Raw genomic sequence first — 21579 nt, forward strand, 5'->3', positions numbered from 1 at the left:
CTGTCCGGCTTTCTTTTCGTCTTCTATTTGTTGTCCATTCTGGAGAGGCTAGCTAGCAGGATGATGATGTGGGTGAAGCGTAACCATGGTAACTGAAGTGCCCTTGTGCTGTATTATGACTAACTACTGTGAAAGCCTTAGTCTAAACACTTAGGCAAGCAGACTACCCAAGAGGCTTCGGGAAATATTTTACATAAGGGACAAACAGTAGTTTTTGCAGCCAGGCACTGTTACCTTTATACATGTAGCTTTGATGCTGAGCATCATCACAGAGGGTAGCCGGAGAGTTAGAGGTTCCTTTTTATCACCTCTGCAGGGCCACACAGCCAGAAGGGAGCAGATGTAATCATTTGGTCAGAGAGGCAGGAGGGTTAATGGAGTGGTAGTGATTAGATTAGCAGAGGCTGCTGGGCAGTATAGTGTTTCTAATTGAGTTGGGAGGATGTCTGTGTGTTTTTGTTCATGTGTTCATGCCTTAAGGTTGCCTGTACGGTGGTTATAAGTCTGTCTGGTGCTGTCACTGTTATGAGCGCTTCACAAATAGACGCCCATGCAATCATTGCTTCATAAATCACACTCACAGGCGCATTCAACACATATCTTCACTGACGAGCGACCAGGTGTTCATTCTTGCAGCTTAATTTTGCAGTAATGCTGCTGCCTCATGATAGCAATTTAAGTTAATGGCAGCAGATAAACAGCGATGTCAAGAGATAAACAGTCATTACATGTCAATGAAACAGACAAAGCCATAGAGGCACATAAGTGGATGCAGATGTGTTGAGTACGTAGAGCCTGCGTGTGTACACACTGTAAGAGCGGGAGCTAATATCTGCTAAATATAGAGAGCTCTCCTCTTAGGATGTTTTACAGCAAGCTATTTCCAGTTCTACAACAGCTGCATGATATGATATCTCATATCTGTCCTGATAATGGCAACAGTACTTCCTGTGTCTGTAGTCATTGCCAGTCTCTTAAAGATGATTAGAAAATTTCTCAGGGAGAGGCAGGGAAAGATTAAAAGAGATGCAGACTGGTGAGAAACAGCAGCCAGCAGGGTTACCAACCGCCAAAACCAATCAATGCACAAAGATTGATATCGCCTTTAATGTTTGCTCTGTTTACCGCACACATACTTCATCACTGCCAACAAAAATGTGCCGTCCACCCCGAGAAAGCATGTCAAGGTATGTAAACATCTGTTAAATTCAAGATAAACCAAGTTGTCTGTGCTTGTAGTAGGTGCAGTTTTTACGCTATGTTTGCTCAAAAGCAGATGACTTTTTATGGGTTTGACCGCCAAGTTGTCGTATTGGACTGTGTGAATCCACTGCTGATGTATATTAAAAGTTAGCATACAAAGATTCTGAGTTAACATCACTGACAGCTCTTTTAGAAATATATATATTTTTAGTGCTGTCAAAAATATCGTGTTAACGCGTTAACACAAATCAATTTTAACGGCATCATTTTTTTTATCGCGCGATTAACGCTCTTTGTGACCTAGTGAACTTGTAGTTTTTTCAAAGCTGTTGTCACTGCTAGTAACGTAAGAAAAACTACAGGATCCGATTGTAAACCAGAAACAAAACAATAGGCACACCCCACGCATGTTTTGGTCTTGCCTGCTTGCTAGCTGTAAAAAAAGGAGGCTACCGGTTTGTGTGGATGTCAAGCGCGAAACGCCAAAATGGATGCGAACGAGATTCTGAATGGAAAGTTTAGTTTCAAGAAGTTGCCAGATGGGTCGACTGACAAGACCAAAGTTATCTGTGTGTATTGTTGGTGTGAACTGAATTATCACCGTAGCACATCCAGTCTGAAATACCACTTGATGGCCAAACACACGGTGAATTCTCCGCCTTGTCAAAACCAGGCGACAATGGATGGCTTTCGACAGAGGCGTATGGATGCTGTTATGTTCAAAGGAAACTTAAAAAAGGAAAGTTTAAGCCATTAACTGCACTATAGCCTGAGTCCTAGTTTACAATGATGTGCTTTGTAACTTTGTTTTGTATCACCCTGTTTTGATCCCTTAGAAAGGGTTGTTGAAGGGGCTTTTTTGTAACCAAGTATTTATTTTTTTGTCATCTGTTTATTGACAGTGTTAAATTATGTGAGATTTTATTCATTCAAATGTGAATGACTGCTCAAAGAGAGAATGTTAGTGTGAAATATAACACTACATGTTGTTGTTTTCAACAAAAACAAAGCAAGCCTATCCACTTTTCCATGTTGATAAGAGCATTAAAATGATAATTCAAGGGACATTTAGAATAGCTAAAAATGTGCGAATCATTTGCAATTAATCGCGAGTTAACTACGACATTCATGAGATTAATCCGGATTAAATATTTTAATTGATTGACAGCACTAATATTTTAATCTTGTCAAATAGACACAGTACTATCAGCGCAGATGAGTCCCAAAACCCTGTATTGAACTCAATTAATCAAGAGCGTAGTGTTGATCAGCTCTGACATTGCTCATTCTTTTATATGTACTTTTTAAAGTTTTGGTGTAATTTATTATCACACTGCAGCCTCACCCTGTTTTCTACCATCCATTCGACTCAAGAAATGGAGTTGTGAACCCTGTGAGCTCGCTGCCTGTACCGCTGTCAGCCCCTAAAAAACAAAGAACAGAGTTTTTTGTCTGCACTTTTACACAAATGTTTATCCATCATCCAGAAACCAGGAAGATACTGTATTTCACCATAAACCTAAAAAGATGTTCCTCATTTTTCCTCAAAAGTAGTTGAAAGCAGCATGCAGGCCTCCACTGGTAAACAAAGTATTCAGATCCTCTACTGAAGTATCAATACATGACTGTAAAAACACTCTCAGAAGTAAAAGCCTTGCATTGATAACCTTCTTAATTAAAGTACAGCTATTATCAGCAAAATGTACTCATCAAAAGTCAGTAAGTAAGTCTTCATTCTGCAGAAAAACACCCTTGTGAAGTCAGACTTACTGGCAGTTTCACATCACATCAGTGAAGGAGGCCAAAGGAGACAAAGAGACATGGCAGGATAAGAGGAAGCAGGTGTAACAAAAAATTCAATTTTAACAGTATCTAAGCATGCATGCACATGTGATTTTTGTGTGTGTGTGTACATGAATGTGTACTGTGCAGTCTCAGTGCGGCACTGCTGGAGTTATGTAGGTCATAGTGGATGAATTTTTAATTGTACTGTAGTAAGCTACAATAACGCTGGCACATAAAAAGCTGAAGATAGCAACTCATATCATCTGATCAAAGCCAATGCAGCAGCAGTTCTTCATTCCTCTAGTAAATGGGATTCATACAAATAATTGCAAATAATCCTCCAGGCTCTAATTGTACAGCATACACACACACACGCAGATACACTCGTCTTTCACAGACTAAGTTAAGCTTCTGGTACATACTGGACCACTGGGAAGGGAGCTACTGTACTGTACAGAAAGTTAAGATCAAACAGAGAAATGCAGCAATAAATGACTTTTCAACCTCTCTCTCTCACTCTCTCACACACACACACACACACACACACAGGCCACTGGAGATGTTTTATTATGCACCACTGGGTCCTCAGGAAGCCTCCATAAAAACATCTCTATAGGCTTTGTGAGATTATGAACATTTTGTTTTTACCTACGGGACACAGGATTGTCGAAGGGCACAGCTTCATGGCCTCCCATTGCAATTCAACAGCAAAACAATTGCTTGTACAGTATCTGTAGTGGAGGCATAACACTTACGCCTCAGATGAGTCAAGGATTTGCAGTTGGATCACAAATCTCCTGGTAACTGCAGCTGCTATCATAAAGCTGCTGTGGTACCAAATAACAGAGAGTAATCTTTACATGCAACTTGTACGGTATATAGCTGAAGATGGATTCTTTTGGCGCATTTCCATTACACAGTTCCAGCTCTACTCGACTCGGTTCTACTCTAATCTACTTGGTTTGGTTGTTTCCATTACAATTGAGTACTTCATAGTACCTCCCCAGCATAGGCGGGGTCGTCATACCACGGCTGCGCGAAACTGCCATGACGTCAATTTGTACGCGACGCGGGATTGTTTTTGCGGTGTTGGACGTCGCAGACCAGTGACGACACTCTCTGGCCAATCAGTGGCCGACACACATATAGTATCGCTTCTACTCGCTTGGAACCTCGCCAGAGCAGGTACTAAAAATAGTATTGGCTACCAGGTACTATCCCTAATGGAAACACAAAACAACCGGGTAGAGTCGAGTCGAGTCGAGTCGAGCCGCGCTAGTGGAAATGTGGCATTTGATAACAAATCAGATGTGTTAACAAAGACAAGCCCCCCCCCCCAGAATTCAGCAGATGGCAACTTTGCTCTTGACTCTCCACTGATGCTTTGTGCAGTGTTCTGCATTATCTGTGCCGCTCCTTCACGTCAGTATTCACCTCCAACACTCACTCCAAGCTGCTTCAACAGAGTGAAATCCTCAGTATAAGAAGACATAGAGCGTGTGTGTTAAGCCTTGTGAAATGCCAGGAGACAAACATTACCCAGAGCTTGCTGTTGTTCATTCAACTTGTTTCACCATTTAGGAAGTGGGCGACTGGACTTTTCATCCCGACTAGCTTGTCTGTTAGCAACAGCCTGTGCTACAATCATATGCTCCTTACTCATCGTGTTTATCAAATAATGGCTGACTGAAATTCTTTCAGCCCGTATAAAACACACCTGTTGTGTCTGATAGATGTGAACGACATATCTCATAGCTCATTTCGCATCTTGCGCTCATGATTAGCTTCAAGCCATGACACATCTTGGAGCCACTTTTCAGAGGAAATTCTTTTCTCCTGCTCTGGTTCGGTTTGACGTTTCTTTGGAGATGGCGAAACACCGAAGTAGCTGCTTAATGTCGTATGTATTGTTTGCCTCACAGCGGGTTCCTTCATGGGGTCAAATGTGTTGATAAGAAACTCGTACGGAGGAGAAACGTGTTGATGACCGCAGACAGTTGCTGCTCGTGAGTGTTATGGCTGTTGGCATCCATAAGTTTTACCTTACCGCCATCTGCTGGATTGTAAGAGCCTCACTGTGCAAACTGTTTACAGCGTCCACTCAAGGTGATCGAGACCCAGCTCAGTTGCTGCCTGGTACGCAAAGGCGCGTTTTTGAAACAACTGGACGTTACGCATTTCTCATTTTTGTCACGCAGGCGTGCCTGTGCACCAGTGATGTGTGTAAAAATGTGTGTATCTGTGTAAAAAACCCAGATAAAAGTATTTTGTTGGAAAAATAAGAAATGTCAGCCAATAAAGACAAACAAAAAGAGGTAAAAAGTTTTAATGTTTGTTGCAGAACTGTTTCTGTTTGCTTCATATCTGTCGGCTTGTATCAAACACAGCACAGAACTGACCTCCCGCTCTCTTCCTCTGCAGTCTTTGTTGCTGATTCGTCAGGAGATGGTGGTTTCCCAGAAGAAGCTTGGCGAGTTTTGCGAGGCTCTGAAGCAGTATCTGAAGAATGTGTCCACTCAGAGAGACTGCTTTCAGTAAGTCTCACCGCTGCTCCACATGCTCATAACTGCTCTGCTGCCGCTGCTGCTGCAGAGTGCAGCGCCGTAACCCCAATCACTTTCAATATTTAATGACGTCTATTTTCAGTGTCGAGACCGCACTGCTTTCCTCACTGTATTAACTACTTCAAGTATTCCTCCACTGATCTTTGATGGTATTTTTTTAGTATTAATGCACACAAACACACACACAGAAAAAACTTTTTCATTTGAGTGCGTATTTCATCATTATCTCTCTAAAATCCAAATAAAAAGCTGAAAGTACTTTGGGTCTGAATCAGTGGGACAGTCATATTATGCCGAATACCCAGTCTGTAATATTGCACCTGGAGTACAGTCTGATATACACATGCCAAACTTATTACAAACCCCCTGTGCCTCCTACTCAGAGCCTTGAGGTGCTGTGAAACAGTCTAATATCCAGAGAGATTTCTTCAAATCCCAGACTCAATATGCTGTATGCATAGTCCAGAGTCAGATTCTGCATATGCCCTTGGCAAGATTTCAAGGTTCTGGCTCTACGCTATTTCTTCTGTTTGTATTAGAGTTTCTCCCACCACTAAGTACAGTCTATACTTTGGGATAAGGAGTCTGCAAGAGGGGCAGAGACAGAGGTGCAAGTCTCAACAGCTTCATATAGCACAGAACGCATAGCGTAGTCACATAATCATCAATACTTTTGGAGTAATTTTAGATGGAAAAACTTAATTATGTCTTTCAACAACCTTTAAACACTAACAACAAGGTTAGTGTGTTAGTAAGCAGTTGCCTATTTATACATCCAGCAGACACAGAACAACATTAATCATTCATTTAAAGTGGAGTTTTTGGCCACCTACTGAGGGTTGAGTCCTATATCCACTCTCCTTTTAACTCTCTTTTGGTCTCCACTGACTCCTGAAGGACATATCTGGCTCTTTACCTGCTAAATGCTCCACTATATTCATCAGCTAGTTGCTAATTGTGTCTGTTGTAGCTATATCATTGACAGCTAACAACTCTTTGAGTCTGGAATTGACACTGAGCAGTGAGACTGAACCAAAACATTAAAGCTGCTGGCTGTGAAAACCAAGACAGTTAGCTAAAAGACATTAAAACGCTTCATAGACACTTCTATGTGGCAGACAAGGGAAACACTACTTCAGAAAGAATACTCTTTAATGTCAGTCTGAAAGCAAATCTACAAACAGATCTAAATTAAGTAGAAAACACAAAAATGATTCATTAGGAGTTCACTTTCCAACTGTGACACATCTAAGTCATCACTGGTGGAGCCAGTTGCTTTTAGAAGTCACTTAATAGGTTGAATGAGATGATTTATGTGTTGTCAAGATAAGACATCAGCCTGAATTCACTCATATGTGGAAGACTGAACTGCTCTGTAGTGAGTTTCCTGTCTACTGCACATCATGAGGGCAAAGGAACAAACAAATCTGAGACAACTTCATTGAACCAAGTACGTACAAGGTCATGGACACAAGACTGTCCCTCAGAGTACAGTGAGATCAGTCCGAAAATAAAAAGACATGGTGCCGGGAGCAGGGCGTCCTCAAAAACTGCTGAGCTGGGAGACAGTGTGCATGAAGTATAACTGCTCTACACTCTCACATCATATCTGAGCTGGACGCATGAAGGAAGCTGTCAAACATCGAAAAACAAGGTTCTGTCCTTGCGAAACCAGACTGAGCATTTTGGTATAATCCAAACAGCACACAGCAGGAACTCACCATCCACACCCTGAAGCGTGGTGGTGGCAGCATCAAGCTGTGGGGATGTTTCTTTACAGCATGTTAAAACCTCCTCTTGCTGCATTTATTTTCCAGCAAGGCAACAACCAAGCCTACAAAGGAATGAGTTAAAAACACCATTATTGTCCAGGTGGAGCCAAGTCAGAGTCCAGACCTCATTCCAGTCCAGAATTCATAGCAGGGCATCTGTTCACTCACGTAATCCCCATGTAATCTGACTAAGATGAGCAGTTTTCAAAGAAGAATGAGGAAAAGTGTGTATGTGCACACTGCAGATGTGCGAAGCTGAGGCAAACCTGCGTATCCACATTAAGTCATGGCTGTAGCTGCTGCCAAAGGTGCCTGTATTAAACGTAAAGCAGAATATATGCAATAGCTTTCTGATTGGATAAGAAGCATTAAAGGTCAAGGAAAAATCTGAACACAGCAAAAGTAAATCAATATTTTTTATGATGTGTTCACACCCACCTCATTCCAATTCATCACACCAGTTCTCCGCATTTTGTGACAAGCATATCTTAAAATAAAATGGTTCCTGCGAGGGCGGGCTGCTTCAGAGCAAACAATGTCCTAAAGTGATTTGGATGGAAGATGCTGGAAAGCAGAATGGGGGAAAGGTTTTGGATTCTGAGCAAGCTGTTAATGTTTTTGGTTAAGAAGTACTGTAGCGCCCCAGGCCCACACTGTTATGGAAAGGTTGCTCATATGTGATCAATGCCCTGTAGTGAACCATGGCTCTGCTCCAGCCATCAAGGGACAGCTTCTGTGAACTTTTGCAGGTCCCAGCCTTCAGAACTCTGTTATAAAACCTCTTTTGCTGCTGTGAAAGTTCACCAGCTGGCACCTTGATTTAGTGAAGCTGATCCCAGCGCTGTTTTTCAAACACATTTATGTCTGTTATAAAAGCTGTTCCAGCATCACTGTTTGTCAAATTGTATGATTGTACGTCTGTACTGCATGACTGTTTGGCAGTATTCACACAGGCATGGGAGTGGCTCTGGTTGGTCAGTCATCGATCGGTACTTTCGTGCTATTGGATGGATTACTATGAAATTCGATGGTCCATTGAGGATGAATTCTTATAGCTTTGGTCATCCTTTAACTTTTTATCTAGCACCATCATCAGGTCAAAATTCTAATCGCTGAACATTAAACCTGCTAAACACCAGCATGTATTTTAGCGTTTAAGCACACTCATGTTAGCATTTAGCTCAAAGCACCCTTGTGCCTCACAGAGCTGCCATCACGACCGTAAAATCTTTGTTCTCAGACTTTTTTTTTTGGTGAACGAGACAAATTCTCTATTTCCGATGAAGAGATCATGGTGAAATCATTGATTTTAAAAGTGCTACCTTACAAATGAAAGACCAGTTTAGCTCAGTATGTGGAGAATCTGCTCAGTCTGCTGAATTTGGTTCCTGTATGTATCGGTAACTTTGTCAGCCATTCCCCTAAGTCACACACTTTCAAGGCCTTCAAGGTCTGTGGGAACTTTAACAGCTACTTTCCCAACAGATAAAAAGCTTTCCTTCAGTCAGACACGCTCAGTCACACCTACTTCACACTCTACACCTGGAGGACAAGATGTATTAAATGATTCAGCTGTGAGCGGAGAGCACGCGCAGGTGGAAAGGGCCTTCAGGTGAAACACTACAGTCATGCTGATGAGGCTCTTACTTTTGTTTGTTTTTGGCATTTTTCAGCCTTTTCACTGGCTTGTTGGTACCTTTGTTGCTCCCTCACCTTATCAGTAAATTTGGTGGCAGCACAATGCTTATAGGTAGCTGCAGTAAATAATGCATGAGGGATAAGAAGCTTTGTTGATGGAGGAAAGCTGCTCATTAACTCTGAATAGACTTTTCTTTCCTGCGTGCTTCCTCGTTCTGTCTCTCTTTTGTGTCATGGGGTATCTTTCCTTTTCTCTCTCCTCATTTAATCTTGCACAAACGAACTGTAATATAAAAGTTTATTTAGTCTCTGCCTTCCCTGCTCATTATCTTTTCGGGTGACTGTGTGATTACCTGCACAAACACTTTATTGTACCCCGCAGCAGAGCTCACACAACTCATTTCTTGCAAAGCCTTGTGAAAATGTTGAGCATGTGGCAGCGGCCCGTCGGCCGAGTGCCCCCCTGAGGTTCAGGGAAGAACTGCCTTAAAGACTGCGTGTACGCTGCTTAGGACAAGTGATAAAATCTAGTCTTCAGATTCCAGAAAACACAAGAAATGGTAAAGTATTAGTATTATACATGTCGCTGGTCATAGTCATCTGTCAGTGTCCAGAGCCAGTGAATACCAGGTAGCACCTCCAGATCGAACATGAACAGAGCATTTCCTATCTCACTCATCATGCATTAGCTGTACGTTCCTTTTTTCATTCTAGAAATGTTTAGAAAGAAATTTAGCATTTTTCATTATGGCACAAAGCTGCTGGTTGATGCAGAAACACAGTACACAGACACTGTAGACAACGCCTGCTTTTATTTTACTTAATGAGGCTACACATGCTACCAACCAGTCCAGCTAATGAGCCAATTACAGCAGCTCTCTGTTTAATTCCGAGTGACCTCAGCAGCTCTTGATTCTTCAGATGTTACTCAGAGAAAGACACAACTTTGTGACGAGAAGTTTGGACTCACCTACTTGGGAGTTTGAGCTTGAGGTGAAGGACACAGCGCAGATTGCAATTGGGACAACAGCTGACAGCAGCAATTCTTGCTGACATCTCAGCTTTCCCTGGCTCTGTGATTGCACTTCAACACAACTGTCAAATACAGTACTGTGACGAAGTAATTTCAACTCAAAGGCTCACTAACAGATGGAAAAAAGAAATCTAATTGATGGGGAGATGCAGTCAACATGCAGGGTACAGCATTAACCATGGTCCGATGGTCTGTGGCCGTGAAGGAGGATGCCTGTTCTGACCCACCTGCGTTCCCTGTACAGACTCTCTGTGGATTAGCTCACCAGCTAAGCACAAAAGGTCATGTATCCATAAATTTAAGGTACCAGATTACAAATATATCAATGTGAAAAAGGCAAAAGTCAACTTTTGAGCAGCACTTTTTTGTGTGATTTTTAGGGAGGTCTGTGCTTGCACCACGAAAACACTTGAAACATTGGAATGAAAGTTGTGTTTGTGGTAACAGATACCCTGAGCAGGCATAAATGTGAGTGTAATTTCATGCTGAAACAAGTAGCAGAATTTCACTGCACTGCCTGATCTGCATAAACACAACCTCAGCTGCTCCACTGCGCTCACTTTGATGTGTTTAGAGCCACAAAGCTACAGAACGGGCAGGTGCAGCTAATGGACTGGAGTCAGATGAAAATAGGATGACACCGCGTTGGTGCTGCTGTCCACTTTGTACTGACACTAAGTTAGAGGCCTTTGTTGAACACTGTGTTTCAGGACAGATTATTTTCATGGGGATCACGTAGTTCAGTGTTGTATCAAAAGCTTTGACTGATTTAAAGTCTTCATCACATAAAAAATATTCTTTGTCACCTAATGCTGAATGCTGTGTTGAATGCTACATGAGACAGTGGAGCACCATGTTTGAATTTTTCAACCGCTATCAGCTGTAAACATTGAAATGAGAGTACATTACAGTCCAGAAGTAGACAAAAATCAAAGCTAAGGGAACACGTGGTCATGTGTTGATACCAGGGTGGTACGGGCTGGTGGTTTAATGCTGCTAGCATCAAGGTGTTTGCTGTTTTCAGTAAAAAAGTTCTAAAAATCCACTAGTTTACCTGCTCAGCACCAAGTGACACATAAGCAAAGTTAGCATCTGGCTGGTGAACAAAGAGTTTCACGGTTAAAGCGCATTTCTCTTCCGCTAAGGAGTGGTTGGAGACCAAAAGTAGAGCAAAAACAGTCCTAAGAGGAGAACGGACACCAACACAACTCTACCTAAACGCTAGCGCTACTCTGTGTCTATTCAATGGGTAAATGTCACTCTTGAGTTACATGTTGTTGTGCTGCCCCCTTGTGGTTTAATGAGGTGTGGAACGCTCACATCCGTGTGGGCGCATACTAACTTTTAAGAACTATTTTTCTACCTCTGGAAATCAGAATACTGTTGCCGGGGTCTCGTTTCCCCTCTGTCAAATGGACATTTCCAGCAACATTTTCTCACCGTGTCAAGATTGTTCCAACATGACACCGGCTCCGCTTTACCCCTGCAGCCCTTAAACGCAGCACTTGCTGTGAAAACTGAGTGACTCTATCAAGTGAACACGGACCCTGGATTATTTCCATCACCTTGTTGAACCCCCACCTAAATGCATTCATGCTGTTCCAGAGGCAATATGCAGCCCTTGTTCATTACAGCAAAGCGTACCCTCTAAAGTGCCTCAGAAAACCGGCCAATAACATCCGGCTTCCTCCGTTTGTACTGACCTGGTCTCACACTGTTCCACTGCACTATTGCACATTTCATTTGTGTAGATGGGATGCAATTTCCAAGCCCTCATTTTGGTGTGAACTGCTACGACATCAATATTGTGCAGGATGAAGGAAACAGCTCACCTCCTTCTTCTCCCTGAAATCCAAACTGTTGTTGTGTGCTTGTGTCTTTGTCATGTCCATAATTTGTCTTTAATGTACACCTGTCATGGCTTTTGTTTCCTCCTCTTTCTGTCACTACCTCATGTCCTCTCCATCTTTCTCTTTTACTCCCTCTTCTGCTGCACCTAATCTATCTTTCCCCTCTCTACATCACTTACACCATCAATCTACTGTGTACATCTTTTCTTCTCACCACCTCCCCCCCTCCATGATCCACTTCCTCTCCTCTCATTACTCACTTTCTCTACCCTTCACTTTCTACGCCACCTCTCCTCCGTCTCTTCTCCAGTGTGACTGCGGTGCGCCTGCCGGATGGTTTATCCTTTGTCGTCTACGAGTTCTGGGACGGAGAGGAGGAGTGGAAGAGGTGAGTTTTCAATCACGGCTTTAGGGACTTAAAAATAATGATATTTCAATGTTAAACCTAAGTCTCTGGCTAATATCTGCCACTCATGCCAGTATTAAGAGCGTCTTGATTTTCTGTGGCCCGTGTGAACAAGCCTCTGATGCAGCTGCAGGGGTGGTGAGACTAAAAGGGAACAAATCAACAGGCAGAGTGAAACATCTGTAAACGCTGAGGAAGGCTCATTGTGGCAAACTGTTTCATTCCCAATGCTGATCCACTCTAAAAGTATTGAAAGTCATTACTGAGTGTGGACATTCATTTTGCTTCTGAAAATGCCTTTGAGTCAGCACTCTGGCTCCTCTGGAAGTTTTTTTGGAGCCGAGCATGCCGTTCCTTGCTGCCATTGTTTACATTGATTGGTGATCGCCAAATAAAGAGAGCGCTCACTTTTCTTCCATTACTGTCTCGAGCCTGTTGGATGAATTCCTCCATTCACATTTAATTAGCGTACTTCAACCATTCGCTCAGTCTGGAGTTGCTGAGGCACTTGAGGTGCGTCAGGTCATCATGATTTAGTGATGGTGCTGGTGCTGGGCATGAGGAGAGGCTGCTGATGTAGCTGCCTGCTGATCTGAGTTTCAGCTCCACTGCTCCCAGCATCTCACCGCCATTAATATTTCAGCTCTTACAGTAAAGGCTAAGGGCCGTGCTAAGCGGTTGGAGGCTATGTGTGCTGCGTTTGTGAGTCGCTGCGCAGATGTGTGCGCTCATGTACGTGTGTTATGTGTGTGTGTGTGTGTGTGTGTGTGTGTGTGTGTGTGTGTGTGTGTGTGTGTGTGTGTGTGTGTGCGTGCTCGCTCACCGTTCCTTCTGATTCCAGGCACCTCCAGTCGGCCCCCAACAAAGCCTTTCAGCATGTGAAGGTGGATACACTGTGCCAGCCGGAGTCCATGTCCTCTGTAGCCGTGCCAGGTCAGTGGTGAAGTTCTACAGGGTGAAACGATTTTTAGCATTAATTAAAGGAGCGGTCCAGTCATTTTAGGCATCAAGATGAGCTTAGTGTAAAAAAATTAAACACCAAATCTGAGTCTGAGGTTGAAACACGAGCATGTGCCCAGCAGAGAGTTGCAGTTCAGTCAGTACAGTACAAGAATTTCTATTTTAGGTTCCCTTAATATTTTACTCCACTACATTTATTTCATAGCATTAGTTACTTTGTAGATTCAGATTAGTAAAACAAAACCAAATTAACTAATAACTTCTGATGATCACACCTGAAGCACTAACATAACTAAGACGTGGTTTTACTCTGAATGGTTTGTGTCTGATCAAACAGGAGCATATTAACCAAAAACATATATAAAATGACACAATATTTGATATTTAAGTGATTTTTATATTGTTCTTATCAGTATAATCAAGAAGAACAAATTGTTGAATTAGTATTCTGTTGCAGGACCTCCTGTGACTGATCATACTTCTAATTCAATGGAGGACATTCTTTATTTGTTAATTAATTAGTGCCCAAGATGATGTTTCAAAAACTTACTTATTAACAGTCCAAACCCAAAGATATTCAACATAATGAAGGTGTAAATCACATTTGAGGAGCTGAAACAGTGAATGTTTGGCATTTTTTCTTGATATATGACTTAATTTATGAACCAGTTATCAAAATTGTGGGTAATACATTATTAAACATTTCAGCACTGAATAGAAAACAGTAGAACGGAGTAGAAGTTAGTCAGTGTGGAACCGAAAATAAGGAAATGATGTATAAACACACAGTTACAGAGCAGAAATCTAATGATAATAGTGTCCTCATAATCGTGAGAAGCTGATTAGTGTTCAGTCACTATGGCTGCCTGTGTAATTACTCGAAGCTCAGATGCACTGAACAATTAAAGCAGCCTGGCACCATTTAAGACGCCTGACACCGGCATGCATCCACGCTCTGAAGCACAGACTGTCAGTGACTTGATGTAGTTCTTGGCAGACGGCCATTTGTACTTTTTTCTTGTCTAACTCTTATTTTTTATCCGTCTCTCCTCACCCCACCCTCCTCATTCGCCTCCCTCCATCACTCTCTGTCTTCTGTCTTTCTCTGCCTTGCCAAATTTCTCCTCATCTCTATTCAATCTGTTTCCCCCATTCCCTCGCACGTCTTTCTGTCTGTACTCCCCCCCGGGGCTCATTTTCTTTTCTCTCAATCTCTCTTTCTCACTTTCGTCTCTCTCTTTGTTTGCAGCCGCCTGGTGCAGTGTGAACAGGGACTGAGCATGAAGATATTCAACTACACGCCAAGACTCCTGGACACTCCCCACTTCCTCTTTAACTCCCCTCCGACCCTAAAACCTTTTCCCCCCTGCGTTTCACACGCTCTCACCCCTCCCCTCCTCGACCCCCTCCTCTTTCAACCCTCACATTCCTCAACTTTTTGTAAGTACATGTTTACACAGTGCAAATGAATGGTGTCAACTGCAGTGACAACTGAACAGTGCATTTTACAATGTGAGATTACTAAATGCATTTGCATCTCACCGTAGTAGTTTGCTGGCTCAAGATATTGGATTATGTCATGTTCATGTTTCGAGTAGCTTTGAGCCACTGTAAAGTGGAGTTTGTCATGTAGCAAGGACCCTGACGTTGAGTTTTTTCATGTAGCAGTTACTGGTTTTGAGTAGTGCATTTGGGAATGCTGCTTTTTTCACTCCTGTTCGGGTTGAACTTACCACAGGTAGCTCATCTATTTAGATGTTATTTCATAGTAGCCTTGCTGCTCACTCCACATTTGCTCCCATACACACTATTCTAATCTTTTTCTTTTTCTTCATCAAAAGCTTTGGACATTATTCTCACATCAGCCAATCTGAACTCACATCACCATGTTGAGTAACTGAGGTCTAACTGACTGTTGCCAGATCAGCTTGCAATCTCAGGAAAACTGAATGCTTGAATTTAGCTTGAACGTTAGCGAGCTCCCTCGCTAGCTGTCAGAGCAAGTGAGTTGGGTTTAAGTCAAAAAATCTACACTGTACATATTATGGTGAAAACCATGATGGCCTTGCAGAGGATGGATTTTTAGAGATGAATAAGCACAAAATGTGCATTTAACAGTTCCTGCACTGATATAGACAAGAGCTAGCTGCAGCTGTTTTGTTGTTTGTGTCACCTGATCTGATGTATGAAGGTCAGATTCCAACACCTGACTGATGGGTCGTCCAACCAATCCCCAACCACACACACACACACACACACACACACACACACACACACACACACACACACTGCTCAGATCAGGCAGTGACAGCTCATCTACAGCCTTGGCTCTTCATTTTGATCAGGTTTCAAGTTTCCCAGAGAATCTTCAGCATCAGCAGCGCCGTTAGACTGGCTTTAACAGGCCAAACGTCATATTAGCCTGAATTTAAGACGGCCCTTATTTTGCAAGCTCCTGTTTTTGGAGAGAGGGAAAAAAAAAGTCTTTGAAGGACTCTGAGTAATACAAGGAAGGCAGATATAACGTGCCGGGCAGCTTTAAAACACATTTGATTAAAACAAAAAAACTCTTTTACCGCTTCAGAAACAATTGGTATTGATCTGTGGACTCGCTGACTCTAGTGTTTTCCTGGATGATACAGGCCTCCCTGTATATTAAAGAGCGTTCTCTCTCCGCCTCCCTCTGCACGCTGCTATCAGTGAACCAGGGCTACGGCTGTAGCTTTAGGTTTAAACGTTTAATTTACACTGGTCTGTGAATGACTGCAACAACTTTCCATTTTCTTATGTTACCTCTAAATACAAACCTTTGTCCTTTCAGACTCCTCAGATCCATTTGTCTGTTCTGTAAGTACATTAATGTACGATGGCTGCTGTGGGAGTAATGTCTGTGATGCTATGAACTCATTTAGCATGAATAAACACAGCACAGGTTTTTAAAGAGCAACACAACCCTCAACCCAAACCTCTGTGAAGCTCGACATCTTCATCATATCTGTACATCAGATGGTGACGCCGCCCGGCAACCAAGACCAGCCAATAGGAGAGGGCCAGTTCAGTCTAGGAAAAGATGTCAGTCTTCACAAATATTTGGGTACTGTAAGTTTGTGATTGCGATTTCTTCATGTAGCTTTAATTTCTAGAAACATTTCAGGAGTTGAGTCACTGAGCTTTGACATCAGGGTCATGTAAGAGGTGAGATGAACACGGTTTTGCTGTCAAGAGATCATCTCTGACTTAGACGAGAGTCTGCTGCTACCCTGAGACAGAAGAGACTAAGTAGAGAGACAAAGGCAGCACCTCACTGGTCTCCATGCAGCTAGTTTGTTTCATTTCCGCCTTTCGTTTGTGTATTCCTTGTCTGAATTGGCGATGGGTAGCTTATATTAGCTGTGTAAGTCTAGTAGAGATTGTACATATAAAAACGTTGTTCTATTATGATTATATTTGTTTGTTATTGACATATTTTAGTGCTATGGTGCAAATTTTTCCTCAGTGGAAGTGGCAGTCGCTTTGTAGGCACTGCGGCTTCTTGTAACAATTTGTTTGAATCAGAAGAGCTATCATCAGAAACTTCAGGCAGATAAACCCATCTTAATGACGCTGAACATGAAGCCTTAAACATCACCATGTGGAAGAGGAGGTTTTGGAGGGGGGTTTTCAAAGGATGACTTTCTTTTTTGATGTGACGGAAACTCCCAGTAAGCGGGGAAATGCAGAATAGCCGTCTTGCACCGTTGACTTCTTGGCATCAGATTACACAGCAGCACTTTTGTGTTGCATCGTCATGTTACTGATACAAAGACATAATGTTGACTTTGAAACAGGACTTCACATCACTTAGCGTACTGTAGCTCAGCATTAATATCTGTAACACACAATGATCATATAGTATATTGTCACCATTAACCCCGACTATAGGAGACAAGGGTCTGATCAGATGTCCCTCAAAAAATAAGATGTCTGGAAGCTCTGATGAGCATGTTGTTGTCATGTGACCAGTGACAAAATTGTGTGGCTCAGAAGAAGATCGCAGTCAACTCTGCATACAGTAGTTTTCATGTTGGCCTCAGTTTTTTTTCCAAATAAATACAAGCAGATTGAATTCTTGACAGTAAATTATACACAAATGTGATCATGTTCTCCAAAAGATAAACTGGAAACATTTCCTTCCTTCAGCCGAACCCATGCTGGGATATTCAAACACTAAGATTAGGTAGACAAATTGACTCAATCTAGATTAAGTCTTGCGTTATCTCAGCCGCATTTTCTGCCTTTGGCCTTTCCTGTGTTCTTGGTGGATTTGTCGGACATTGATCAGACCTACCTCTGCAGCTGCTCTGATCTTTCTTGGATCTTTGCAGCAAATCTCACCCTGTTTCAAAATGAAACCTCGTCCGTTCACGCTGGGACGAACTGAGGTCAAATTCAGGTGAACGTGCCCAGAGTCAATCCCCCAGACAGCTCACCTAACACCACTATAAACCCACCCCTGTAAAACAATCATCAGACTGTCACTCAGAAGCACAATGTAAAAATGAGTGAGTATTGTGACAGTATATTAGAGGTTGTTGAGTATGATGAGAGTATTTAGAGATATGTAGTGTTGCCGTTTATCTGGTGAAAGGTTTGTTGATGAATCACTCTTTCGTCATAGCTCTATACTTTCAAAGGTGCCATCCCTCATCATCCACCTCACTGTTGGCTTTATTTTCTCTATTTTCATCTGTGAATGACATTCTGCCATCTGCCAGTACTGTGGTAGCGGTGAGTGGGGATCCAGCTACACTGATACCAATATCGATCCAGCACCGTGCCCTCCCCTTAGAGCACTGGACTGCATTGAGCAGGGCAGGGCTGTGCAGAATGTGGAAGTGTTGAATATTATTCAATGTATTGTTCCAGAAATACATTTTACAGTAGGCTTATAGAACAGGCATGCAAAGGCGTCGCTGCTTTATCTGTGGAATGTCTCTACTAATCTCTGAGTGTCTGTGTTAAAGGCTTCTTGTGGAGCTTTTATCCACTATTAGCACGATGGTGCAATGTTTTCATGAGTGGGCCCCTGATTTGTTCGTAACAGGATGCACATTTTTGCAGTTTCATACTGTTTTGCTGAAGAAATGCTGCACGAGATGTAGCAATGCACAAAGAAAGACGAAGGCAGCTAGATAGGACATGGGTGTAAACAATGCAGGATTCAAAGTATAGAAAATTTGTTTCGCAGATGTTTTACGAGGATGAAAATATATTAAACACACACACATTAAACACACCCTCAAGGATGTTTACAATGCAGCTGAGTGCTAAACTGGACATGAGTGCGAAGCCCCCAGGATCAGTTGAACTGGAGCTAACCTGCAGATAACACTGATGTGTGATGATGTTCCCACAAGATCTGCCGACCGCAGCAGTTTCAGAGGAACACAACATCATAATGGTCTGCGAGACTTCCATCAGTATTTAAAGAAGACAAATGTTCATTTTTTACTCACTGTTTCATTGGCTGTATGTGAAACAATCAAAACTTGAATTGACGTGAAAAATATGGACATTTTGGACCCTAAATTTGTGCAAATATAGATAGAAAAATGGAAAAATAATATTTCATTCTGAATCCTCGTTCCTGTTCTCAGCAGCGGAAATCAATAGGCAACATATTTTAGCGTGCATGACATCCTATTATGGCCTGTTGTTCGTGCCTCCATCCTGCCTTGATTACTGCAGTTAATTATTTATTTGCTCCTGGTCTGCAGTTGGTGCAGAATGCAGCAGCAAGCTTCCTGACGCACACTGAATGCATCAGCTGGCTGGATTACACTGGATCTCTATTAAGCTCAGTTTAAGATTCTTTTACTTACTTTTAAAGCCGTCCATGGCTTTAAGCCGTATAGCTTAAACAGCTTTTTTTACACTGAGGCCACTCAGATTTGCGGCTTGCTGTTATTGTTTTTTTCTTTTATGACTTGCAGCAGTAATTAACTCTAAATTACTGATTGTCACACTCCTTCCCTTAAATCTCTTAAAGCGTGTCTGCAGCGGTTAAAACTCAGAAACCTCAGCTTCTCAGGACACAGCACAGTGGGTTGTCCACAAGAAAGCTCCACAGGGCACCTTTAACCTTTCGCTTCTTAAAAAAAATACTACTTGCACTCCTGTGCCACTTCAAATTGTGTCAGTCTGGTTTGGAGAGAAGGCTGTATACTGAATAGAAACATAAAGCCATATTGCATGGATTGATGTTTACGTGTCAGTGACTTACTATACTGATAGCCATAGTTTTCCAGTACTCGAGCGCCCCGCTGAATGCAGCCCACATGCTCTAATGGAGGCTTTCTTTCCTGTACATTGTGCCCAGCTTGGTTGGGCTGTGTATATGAGGTAGATAGTGAGTGAACTGTCAGAAATGCCAATACTGTTTCCTATTGATACATTCCTGAATGTCCCACAGACTGTGCAACCTGTTATTTTCTATCCTCCTACTCCTCAGTGCAACCTGTGCTTTGTCATACAATGAAAGAGTTTTGCCTTTGAACAGTAGTGAAACAGGCCTTGACTGGATGTTTCCTGGCAACATGGGATGATTAAACATGCGAGCAGTGTCAGTTTCTGTAGCTGGAGGGACGCTGGTGGACAGGAAGTCAATCACAAGGTTTGGCCAATCAGGAATTTGCCGAACTGATCAAGGCCGTGACTCTTCCCTTCTATGACTGTGTTCTTTTCTATCCCTCAACTGAGTGCATGTCAACTGAATGTCCAGTAACTTCTTTGCTGTAGTATTAGGCCATGCTACTCTTCAATGGGTTTTGTGCATTTCTTACCGTCTTTCTTTTCTAGTATTCCTATGAAGGAGACAGAGACTAAAATCTATTATATAAAATATATATATGACTAGAGTGGCATACAAGAATGAACATTCACTTTTATGGCAATGTTTAATGAAATATTAATTCTTAATGTATGTTTCAGTAAAACAGCTTTCTCTTCTTAAGTGTAGAGACTTATTGCAGGGATGCAAGTATTATATTATTGGTCTTTAAAGGATATCTTGTTGAAATTCTAGACGATGTAGAGTGATACAATTCAATAAAAGTATAAAACTGAAAACTGTGCTTTGTGGCTTTTAAATCCTGCTAATGATTCACACCGATGCTCATGTCATGCTGAGAGGTTCTGGCAGATCTGTGATTAATTTGAACTTCCCTTCATCCTGCGACTTTCTGTTCTGATGGAAGTGGAATCATCCTGCGTGTCAATCCTCAATTCACAAATGTTTATAGTTTGATGAGCGTTAAAATGAGAAAAGCTCTAAATAATCCATTTCACCTGATCTCAATCCAACAAGGGTGTGTGACACAGCCTCAGTAAAGGGGCACTCCACTGATTTTACACATCAGGTGTGCAGGGAAAGTGGCAGAATGTGTGAGTGTGCTGTAGATGTGCACTACTCTCCTCCAAAACAATGCAAAATGGAAGAGGAGATGTTCACAGCTGAAGAGAAATCAGTGGTTGACAAAGTATTCGTATGTTTCACTTAAGTAAAAATAGCCACACCACAACACTGTAAAAAGTCCTACATTCAATATTTTAAGTACAAAAGTGTTATTAACAAAATGTACTTGAAGTACCAAAGTAAAAGTAAGTTGTTGGGAATCGTCCCTGCCTGTTTGTGAAGTTTCATCTGTAGTGACGTTAGAAACTTCCAGGCTTGACATCTCATGGCGCTTTCTTTTCTATGAAATAGTTAAGTATGCAGATTTTTATGCATACTACTAATTGCTAAAACAGTATTCTGTGATTTTTTTTGGTATGTGTTAATGTAGAGAATTATTCTCCAACCTCAAAAAGGTAAATAAAAACAATGCATTCATTTGGGCAGCTGTAGCTCAGGAGGTAGAGCGGTCATCTGCCAATCAGGAGGTTGGCGGTTCAATCCCTGGCCTTGGCAGTCCACATGCCAAAGTATCCTTGGGAAAAATACTGAACCCCAAAACTGCCCCCAATGCTGCGCCATTGGTGTGTGAATTCATGTGTTACTTTGGATAAAAGCGTCTGCCAAATGACTGATTGTAATTTGCAAACAGTGCTAACCAGCATCAGCTTTCCAAAGTGTTCCTGAGCTCATGTATTAACATCCTTTATCCAATCATGTGTTCACAAAGTGCTGAACCTCTATCCATCCTTGCTTGTGAACAACTGATGCCCCTTTCATACCCAATCATGATACCATCACCTGTTACCAATCAACCTGTTTACCTGTGGAATGATCCAAACAGGTGTTTTTGGAGCGTTCCACATCTTTCCCAGCCTTTAGTTGCTCCTGAACCAACTTGTTTAAAGCATTTTGCTGCATCAAATACAGAATAAA

At 42.1% G+C, this 21579-nt stretch overlaps 1 protein-coding gene across 1 annotated transcript in view; it reads left to right on the forward strand.

Moving 5' to 3' along the window:
- The window catches only part of necab2 (N-terminal EF-hand calcium binding protein 2), a 118426-nt gene extending 98112 nt beyond the window's left edge, over positions 1-20314 (forward strand). The window contains exons 10-13 of the mRNA XM_070972633.1: positions 5410-5522; positions 12156-12233; positions 13093-13184; positions 14461-20314. Coding sequence (XP_070828734.1) covers positions 5410-5522; positions 12156-12233; positions 13093-13184; positions 14461-14489 — 312 coding nt within the window. The 3' untranslated portion in view covers positions 14490-20314. The remainder of the gene's footprint in view (positions 1-5409; positions 5523-12155; positions 12234-13092; positions 13185-14460) is intronic.
- The last annotated feature ends 1265 nt before the right edge of the window (positions 20315-21579 follow it).

The sequence above is a fragment of the Chaetodon trifascialis genome, chromosome 10 (assembly GCF_039877785.1).
Source record: "Chaetodon trifascialis isolate fChaTrf1 chromosome 10, fChaTrf1.hap1, whole genome shotgun sequence".
NCBI classification, from domain to species: domain Eukaryota; kingdom Metazoa; phylum Chordata; class Actinopteri; order Chaetodontiformes; family Chaetodontidae; genus Chaetodon; species Chaetodon trifascialis.